The sequence below is a fragment of the Geospiza fortis genome, unplaced genomic scaffold (assembly GCF_000277835.1).
Source record: "Geospiza fortis unplaced genomic scaffold, GeoFor_1.0 scaffold164, whole genome shotgun sequence".
In the NCBI taxonomy this organism is placed as follows: domain Eukaryota; kingdom Metazoa; phylum Chordata; class Aves; order Passeriformes; family Thraupidae; genus Geospiza; species Geospiza fortis.
This window is the reverse complement of record NW_005054426.1, coordinates 1,771,893-1,781,634: the sequence shown is the minus strand read 5'-3', so window position 1 is coordinate 1,781,634 and position 9,742 is coordinate 1,771,893. Positions and strand designations below refer to the sequence as shown.

General features: G+C 41.2%; 1 protein-coding gene across 3 annotated transcripts in view; it reads left to right on the top strand.

Annotated features, from left to right (window-relative positions):
- The window catches only part of MPPED1 (metallophosphoesterase domain containing 1), a 62,404-nt gene extending 53,150 nt beyond the window's left edge, over window positions 1-9,254 (top strand). For all 3 annotated transcript variants that reach the window (XM_005426860.2, XM_031061791.1, XM_031061792.1), the window contains 2 exons: window positions 1,420-1,533; window positions 4,996-9,254. In XM_005426860.2, coding sequence (XP_005426917.1) covers window positions 1,420-1,533; window positions 4,996-5,114 — 233 coding nt within the window. In that variant the 3' untranslated portion in view covers window positions 5,115-9,254. The remainder of the gene's footprint in view (window positions 1-1,419; window positions 1,534-4,995) is intronic.
- The last annotated feature ends 488 nt before the right edge of the window (window positions 9,255-9,742 follow it).

Genomic DNA, 9,742 nt, shown 5'->3' with positions numbered 1-9,742 from the left:
GCAGGGCTTTCTTTTTCTACATTCCCTCACAGGTGCCAAACAGCGCCTTCAGGTCTTTGACCATGATGAGAACTTCCTCTTTTTGGCACTTAGGATGCCCCATTCCCAGGTTGGTTTTTTTTTTCTGAAAATTGAACTTAGCTCTCTGAGTAGCTATGAAACAAGTGCAAACTTTTGCCATTTTGGTAAAACCTCACAGTTTACCGAGCCCAGTTTTCAAGCACTGGCAGCTAAAGAGGTATTTCTCAATGTGTGAACCTGCCCTGAAGCTCTAGCAAATCTGAGAGCTTTTCCAAGAGCTTGAATACCACACTTCTGGTCTTTTAAACCAGTTGGTTGGCTGCTTAGCCATGCTTGAGTGGACATCAAAAGTAAATGTATGAAAACCAGGTCCCGACTCTGTACCTCTGGCTAAAAGCACAATATATTCACACTACTGCAGAAAATCTGAGATGCAAAGCTATGACAGGCACACAGGGAAAATGTCAGAACAACAAAATAAAACCAGGAAGATTTTATCTTCTAGGTTTCCAAATCTGAGCCTGATGAAAATGACTGAACAATAGAGAGAAAACAGATTGATTGTTGCAAACACTCCAATACAACATCCTCCTTAAACTACTACTTGGAAAGAAACATGGACTTCAGTTGGCAGTAAACTTCCCCCTGCAGTATTTTTAGACAAAGAGGCAAGTTTATGTAACATTTCTGTCTATTTTCATAAGAAATACATTTTTACACAATTTTTGTGCAAGTAAATGCAGCACTTAAATACATCTTCTGCAAAAGGCCTGAGTTTCTCTTCCTATCTGAGATTCATCAGTTTAGGGAAGTGGAGCTTGCTGTGCCATGAAGTGGTTTAACTCAAGGATGTCACTTTTTGGGCATGTAGTGGATTCCTTACCTGAGCTCCACTGCTGTAGGATTCAATGTAATAACAGTAGAGTTGTAGTATTGGCAGCACAGATTCCATTACATTGGTTCAAGTGTTCAATCTAAAAAAGTAGGTCCCAGGACAGGTTTTAAATAGTTAAATGTTCTTTTAAATTCTTGAGAGGCTCCCTTTGGATTTACTACACTTTACACCTCATTCTCTTCAGGAAGAAAAAGGGGTAAACATTGAGTTATCCCATTAACAACAGTGCAAAAAAATGCTTTGAGTGCAGTGATTATTCTTTGAAAAAAAACTGGAATGAGTTATCATAGTCCTTTTTATCCAGATGAGCTTTTATGGTTTTCCACCAGTATTTTTCTTTCCTTCCTCTTCTGCATACCAAGGCAGACACAGTTTTTGCCATTTCAGTTCTTCTGTGGCTGTTTGTAAAAAGCCATGAGACGTGAAATCTCAAAAATGCTGTATAACAGCACAGCTTTGTGGATTACCTGTCTTCTCTTAAAGATTTCCTTTCCTTTCCAAAGGTTTTCTAGACTGGGTCCCTAAGAAAATGCAACGAGTAGGATGTGTTGAGCTACTGAACACAGTCCAGAGACGAATACAGCCAAGGCTTCATGTTTTTGGACATATCCATGAAGGTCAGAGCACATTTCTTTTTATATATATGTGTTTTTAGAAATGGCAAACAGAGAAGTCTTAACCAGCATTTTCAAACTTGAATGTCTGAACTGAAACACTTGAATTCAGATACATATTTAGCTGTATATGTAGAGGTGAAATTGGCTGATATCCACATTTCAATACTTGTACTTGAGCTTATCTTTCATTTTTTACATCTATAAAACAAGTTGATGCTTCCTTCACAGGGATGAGTACTGTGAATTTTAAAATAAGAATACAAGTCCAGTAGTTACAGAAAATGACTAAATATTAGGATGGAGGGGGTTTTTTTCCTTAGCAGAATCTGTGCTTCACAATAATTCATGTAAGATCTCTGTGTGTCAACTTCTGTGCTTGTAAAAGGGGTAGGAATATTTTGAGTGTTGCTTCTAAGGCTTGATCTTCAAGACTGTACAATAACTTGTCTCTCCCCATCAAAGTGTATATGAAGTTGAAATCAAGAGGGGTATCACCACTGACTGGTGTAGAAGTTCCAAGATATTTATGGGTTGACAGGGGACACATTTTGTGCTCAGACAAAACAAGTGGTTCTATTGACTATTTGATATTTAACTGGAGAAAAAAAAAAAGAGTTCCCTTTGCACAAGCCAAGTAAATGGTTATAGATATGCTCTGCTGAAGTCAGTGACAGCAGGAGTTCGTCTCCAGGCAAAAGGAAAGGTAGATGCTGCCTGTCCTGTTCACAGAGCAAGGCAGAAGGCTTCAAGCAGTGCTGCCACCCCAAGCAGAAAGCAGTGGGCTGTGCAGGAGTGAACCATTGGCACGTACGTGTGTATTATCAACTGCTCCATCTTTGGCAGTGTTAACTTACTGGCAGGAAAAGGTACTCCACAGCTGCCAGTTTTCTGCTTCTGGGACTGCTCCAGCCTTTGCTGTAGGATCTCTGTGGGTCTCAGCAGTGCAGAGATGGAAAAACTGGAGGAGCTCACATTCAGATATTTCTGGTTTTATGAAGAACCCTTCCTGAGATATCCCTCTCTGACTTGCTGCTGGAGGCTTTCACCACAGCACATAGAAATGAAATGGCTGGTGGTGTAAAATTAATGGATAAGATGTTCAGATCATTATTTTATAGCTCAAGGATTAGGTCCATTCTCTTCGTGTGTCTCATCTGCAGTGACCTGTTAATGCCTGGTTAATGTCCAAAGTGCTGTTAAATCACAGAGTAAACAAATAATGCTGCTGGAGCAGTCTCTGATATTCCAACCAAGAGAGCTGGTGAATACAGTTCAAACTCATTGTCATTTCAGAAATTATAAGCCAAGAGGGTTGCAGGGGATATAAGCAAACAGCAAGCCATGAAGCTTCAGGCAGGTAAACAAAACATCTGCTAAAACCAAGTCCAACTTTGGCTCTCAAGGGAAGAGAATGGCACCTCCATAGAATAGTAAATCCTGTGAATTAATGTAGTTGGCACAGTAGGTAACGAAACACAGAAACAAGGTACTCTTCTTGTTAACTATCATAATTTAGAGAAAACAAATGGGGAACTGCAGAGCCTGTTTTTCAGTGGGATGCTAAATCTCTGCAGAGGAGAATTCCCATTGCAGGCAGCTTGTGCAAACGAAGCTGCACTTTGTAGAGAGAATGCATGATTTGAACAGATGAGTTCTTTCTCAGAGTGAGCATAGCTACATCTGCAGCAGTCATTTACTGAACATCTGGGGAGAAGAGGTGCTTATAAGAGATGTTTCTTCCCTATTCCCTCTCTGCACTACCATGTCTGCCAAAAAATACCTCTGCACATGGGCTTGCTGCTGATGCACCCATGGAAGGGACAAGCAGCATGGGAGGGGCTCTGGCTAAAATTCTGGTTTTCCCAGTATAGCCAGTACTCCACTGAGGTCATGGCCAAGGAAACCCTCCTGGCAGTGGGACAGGAGTGAAAGCTGCAGCACCAGGAATCTTCCAGCAAAAGGAAGTGTCTGGTCTCTTCAAATGTGTAGCCAAGGAGACAGAAAGTCCCAGCCACGGTGCTGACTCTCCTCCGTGCATTTTGTGTTTTCCTCAGAACACTCATTCTGTGGCAAACAGAAAGAGATTTAAAGAAATTCCTGTGACAGGAGCCTGACAGAGTTTTCTTCCCTCCCTGGGCCCTAATTATAGTGTAGTTTTTCCATGGAAGGTGCAGGAGGCCCTGCATTATTCAGGGTGTTTTAAGGAACCAAAAAGAAAGGAATTTGGCTACTGTTTCTTTGTTTGCAAATTATGCAATTTTCAGTGCTGTAAAAGACACAAAATTGCATTCAGAGAAAACATAGGGTCCTCAGTACCTAGGGTTTGAATAGCTAGAGCTTAGTCTATATATAACAATGAATACATTTCACTATTAACTTTATGAAAGGTGAGATTGAATCTTAGTGCAAATGCTTTCTGCCAGGTGATTTCCCCAAAATCACGTATTACTGATGACGAATGCAGTTCTTCATATTGATCATGATATTTCAGTGAAAGTTTCCAACATTAGGCCTTTAGCTTTCATATAATCAAACTTATGGGGTTTTTTAGAGATTCATGAAAAGATTTTTGACAACGGAGAGTGTGTCTTCTTTTTCATAACACCAAGGCTGTCAAAGGGCTTCTTCTTCACTTTCTGAAACAGTATTTCACTGTACTTCTACAGGAATTAGAACTGAAAGTTTGGTTTTCTGCAGATTTAACTCTGGAATTGTTTGCCTTGGGTGTCTAGCCAGACATGAGATGTAGCTGAAGCTTTTTCACCACTGGCGAGACACACGGATGTGTGTGTTCTCCTGTGGAAATGTTCTGGTGTTTTAGGGTGTGAATTCACCTTGTCTGTTAGAAAATGCATTCAATAATAAAGCCATCTTTTCTCAGCCTGGGCAGGCATTTTAGTGCCTTTCCATCAAGTTTGGTCAACAAGTTCAAAGACATAGCAAGAAGAGGTTCCTACTAGGCAAATCCTGCCCTAATGCACATGCACATGTACTTGCTTCAGTCAAGCAATGTTTTTTCTTCATTGATTGCTTAAAGGATGTTCAACACAGGGCAGGAAAAAAAGGTGGGAAATTAACATTGCCCAAAGTTTGCTGCACTGATGACTGCAAGCCTAAACGATCAGAAGCATCCTTTCCAAAACTAAAACAGTTTTAAGAGAAAAATCTCTGCAGAGAGAAGTATCTGTCTTTCTAAGGAGGTTTAGTGTGCTGGCTGGCAGAGATAATAGCCACCAGCTACTGAAGGCCCATTTTTCTTTTCTTACACAATTTAAAAAGTTATTCTGTAGGACAAAGATGGTATTGATTCAGGGAACATTTATATTTTGCACAAAGATAATTTTTAAATTCCTTCTGAGTAATAAAAAATGTGGCACTTATCATTGTGTGATAAAGGTAATTAAAAATGAAAGAAGATAATAAGGAATAATGAGAGTAACCAGAATTTTTCTTCCTTTTTAGGTTATGGTGTCATGGCTGATGGAACCACCACCTATGTGAATGCATCTGTGTGCACTGTGAATTACCAGCCACTTAATCCACCTATAGTTATTGACTTACCTACTCCAAGGAACACATGATTATAATGAGGATTTAAAGTTGTACCCAACACATAAGCAACTTTATATTGCTGGCTGAGAATCCCAATAGGGAACCATTCAACAAAAAAGCAAAATCCTTTTTTTCCCTGCTAGCTCTTCACAGATAAATTTGGAGTAACAAAAGTGGACAAGGAACAAAGACATTTTGGTGCCAGAACCAGATTAAAGACTAACATTTCACCATTAAAATGTTTGTGAACACAGAAAAGTGAATGCATTCCACAAATATATATATATACATATATATATATCTATATATATATATATCTAGTAGGGGCTTTTGTACATACCGTGTACTGGACTTATTAAAAGAACGATGTCTTTCAAAGGAGTGTTTCTTTAAGAAAGTTTGCAGTTTAAACGTAAGTATTTAGACTAGGTTTTCCTCATTTCAGATGTTTTTCAGTGAGCTCTTGGTAAAATAAAAATGATAGTAAAGATGTTTTCCCTTAATCAACATGGCAAATATAAAAGATGGTGCACAAATGACCAGTCACAGGAGGAAAGCTATTTCTCCAAGTCCTCCAGGTCTAAGTCTTTGCATCTATTCAAAACCAATGCAATACAGGCCCTAATTCACTGTACTGAAATGAAGTTTTACTACATCTGGCATTACAGATGGCAAGGGAAATGGTGCATATTGCCAGCATGCTGTAAACAGCTCAACATTCAAGAAGGGAGACTGTGTTAAGTGCAGTATAAACTCAGGAATTTGTAACCTGGCCTTGCCTGTTTAAAAAGAAAAAAAAAAAGGATGACATTTCCCTTAAAAAAAAAGAAAAAAATATAACTGTGTTTTCATATGGTAAAGAGATATGTAATTGTATTTAAGGTAAAAAGAAAGAGAAAGAGCCTGCAAAGAGCCCACCCAATGATTAGTAATGGTATTTTAAATAAAACCTACTGGGACTGGTTTAAAAACTGCTAATGGGACATCTAGCCAATGATGAGATTACTGGTTTGAATTTGGCCCTGGTCAGGTGTGGTTAAATATCATTGTGATCATTTTGTCCTTGGGAAACATGGATGTCAAGGGGAAGGTGTCAACCCAAGGTGTGGTGCGAGTGCTCCCTTTTGGGTCACTGTGAGTGACGGGTACACACCAAAGTGTGCAGAGCAGAGGTCACCTCAGGAGACCTGGTACTGCTGTTTGCCCACTCATAGACACTGCTGAGAGAGGCTCAGCACAAACCTAGTAGAAACCCATCTGTTATGTTGCTTTTGGCACCAGGCAAAGCAGGGAATGTGGCAGGAGCTGGTTGGTATAGTCCACAGTGATGGTACTGCCCATGAAGCTCTTCTGCGGTGCTAGCAGAGGTATTGAAGCTGCTGGGATTTCAGTCCTGTCCTAGGCAGAAGCTTAAGAAGTGCTTAGTAAGCCACCAAAAAACCCCCAGGGCTTCAGACATGTCCTGCAAGAAATGGATTTCTGTCTTGAACTAACAAATATGTCCTTTTGACTTGATGGAGATAATTTAACTGCTGTATTCTGAATGTGGGCATCCTGAATTTGGGGCTGACAGCATCTAGGCATTAATCTTGTTCACACACATTGGGCACACCACAGCACTGCCAGCTCAGAGCTGGTTGCAGATCTGTGCATAGCCCACGCCTGCACACATGCATTGGAGAATTGTGTGTGTTACATGGATGTAAATGTGTTTTATGTAGCAGCTGCATGTACATTATACAAATAAACAATTTAAAATACCTGTGTTGCAAAACCAGGCCATGTGAGCCTCGACTCTCAGCTAGGTGGGCACAAACTCTGCTTTTCACTGGCTTCCCACGTGCAGCAGCTCTTCCAGGTGCTGCCTGGAGCCGAGACGTTCAGGCCCAGTAAGTGACTCATGCTGTGGACCCACAAGAAGCTGCTAGAACCCCCGAAAACATGACAAGTCACAGGTCTGTCATTTTTGTAATCTGTTGGGTGACCATGTGTCGAAACTAATGTGCTGCTTTTTTTTCCTGAAAATGCAACCCAAAACAATAGGTGACACCTGCAACTGGTTTTTGGGGGAGTGGTTCACAAGTGCATGAGCAGTCTGCCATTAAGTCAGATAGGGCCATTTTTGTCAGAGCTACTTGTGTAGAAATTTCAGGATCAGCTCCTAAATCAGTAAGAACTGAAATTCATAGTTGAATATGAACTCCTGTCATCATTGGGAAGATGAACAATAGCATGTAGTTAGAATAAAAGTGGCTTATCTAGTCACAATTCAAGTGGTTTGCAACAAATGTGGCAGGAAATTGGCTGTATGGTAAAGTCTGAAATGTTTACATTCGCTCACAGCACTTAAATGTTAAAGTGAAGGGAAGAGGTCCTTTTATTAGCCTCAGCAAAATTTCTATGTCAACCATAAAATATTCTCTTAAAAATAATTTTTCCTAAGGTATCTTCCAAATACTGTGTATTTTTATGTGGAAAGGATATGAAAGCAACTGTTACTTCAAAATATAATTTAAAGTACTTGAGGTCTGAAAGCTTAAAGATTATTTAATCATTTTGACATAACTTGAGTGTTGTAATTTTTGGTCAAGCATGTTAGACGAATAAAGTCTTAAAAAAAACCAACAACACACAACAAAAAAATAAGGTCTCTTAATGTGCAGCTCATATGATCAGCTCCACGTTGGAATGACTGCCATCTTCTCCAGGGGTAGGAACCAGGCTGTGGGACATTAAAGTTGTTATGGAGGGGGGTCAGCAGAGGGTGCCCTGCTCTGTTCCCCATCTTCCAGCCACCACATCTCCTGCAGAGGGTGACGAGCTCGAGGTTTGGGTTGCAGAGAGGGGAAAACAGCAACTCAGCAACCACCCCCTGTAGTGGATGTATTTTGGTGGGAGAGTGTGCCAGGTGTGCCTGGGAGGCAGGGAAAAGCTACTGTGGGAGTGCTGCAGCAGAGCTCTGGAGAGGTCAGGAACTGGGATGCCATCCTTTGGGAGTTGAGGGAAGGAAAGTTCCTGCTCTGAGTTGCGTGTCAGGACACATCTTCACAGAGAGGGAGATTAAGACCAGGTGAATATTTTTATTTTAATTTTGTGGGCACAGAAAGACCTGAGTTTCTGACCTACCTCAGATAAGGGAGGCCATGAAAAGGAAGATTTCCACAAATTTGGCTGTGCAGTTGTCAGCTCTATTTAAATTTGGGATGACCTCTCAAGTAATTTCCTGCCCCACCTCCCCTTTGCTGACCTTCACTGACATTCATCCAGGTAGCAGCGCTCCTGAAGGAAGGTGTGCTGATGTGTATCACTAAGATGTGCATTCCCATCACCAGGCAGAACTGCTGGCTGAGATTAATTCTGGTTCATTTCAGCAATGAATAGGGGAGATATCACTACACGTCAATGAAAAAAAGATGACAAGATTATTTTTACCTCTCTCAGTCACATACGGCTGAGGATGTGAAATGTTCCTTGACTAGAAGGAAGGAGCAGGCTGGAACTCAGCACCCACCCAAGCAGCTGCTTTTGATGCTCCAGGAAGGATCAAAAACCTGGCTCAGGGTCATGCTGGGGACACAGCAGGTGGGAATGTGCTATGGTCTTGCTGCAGGAGGGATCCAGAGGAGATAAGAAGTGGTTTGTCTTTTCCAGTCACTGACTGCTGCCTACAGTCAATGCAAATACTTCAGAGGAAGGAGGAATGAGACATCCCTTAGAAGGCAATTTTTGGAATAATCTACCCATGGGGACCTTTGCCCCCATCCCATTTATTGCTGTTTGTGTGAAAAATTCTCTCTTAAAAGCTATATTATTGCTTTCTGCTCAAGTAACTCGCACAGAGCAAATATAACTGCAAATGGTCTTTCCTTTCAGGTACATTCTTGTCCCTTTCTTGCAAGTCTCTCTGCATCTGCAATTTTAGTGGTATTTTGGAACAGGGAGCACCCTAGATGATTACGCAGAGTGCATTAGAACAACAGTATTTCGCTTATCCTTGTATGTGTGCTGCTGCTTGGGTTTATTGACTGTCCCTTTGTTCTCTTTTTATGTGCAAAGTGAAAATAGGAGTACTTATACGCACCTCTTTTGTGCCATTTGTTATTTTGTATATTGGCCATTATGTTGCTTTTGACTCACTTCATCTAGAAATTAAAATAATTTCAATTCTAGCTAGACTCTATTCCTAACTTTCTTACTTTCGCATCTTGGAAATGCTCCCCTCCTCTCTTTTTGATGTGTCATTTGGGAGTTGGTGAGAGGCAGCAGTGCCAGAAGAGGACCTCCTCTTCCTTCCTATCTGACCATTTAGACACAGTTCTCTGCTACTTTCTCTCCTGAGTTTTATCCAATATCTTCATTTGTTTTTTAGGTGTTTTGGGGATAATAGCATGTATTTGTAACCCCCAATGGACCACTGTGGTGAGCTGCCCAGGGCCCTAGCTCGGTTTTCTCTTCAACAGGTGAGAACTGATCTGGACTTAGCATAACTGTCACTCCTTCCTCTCAGGGAGCCTTGCCCAGGCTGTGTCTGTGGTGGGGATCTTCTTCCCCCACTCTGGCCTGTTCCCCTGGCTTTGGCGGTGCCCCTGGAAATCCTCATCATCCCTGGCTGGGATAAGGAGCTGTGTGACATTTGTGTAGCCTTCATCCTGCTTTT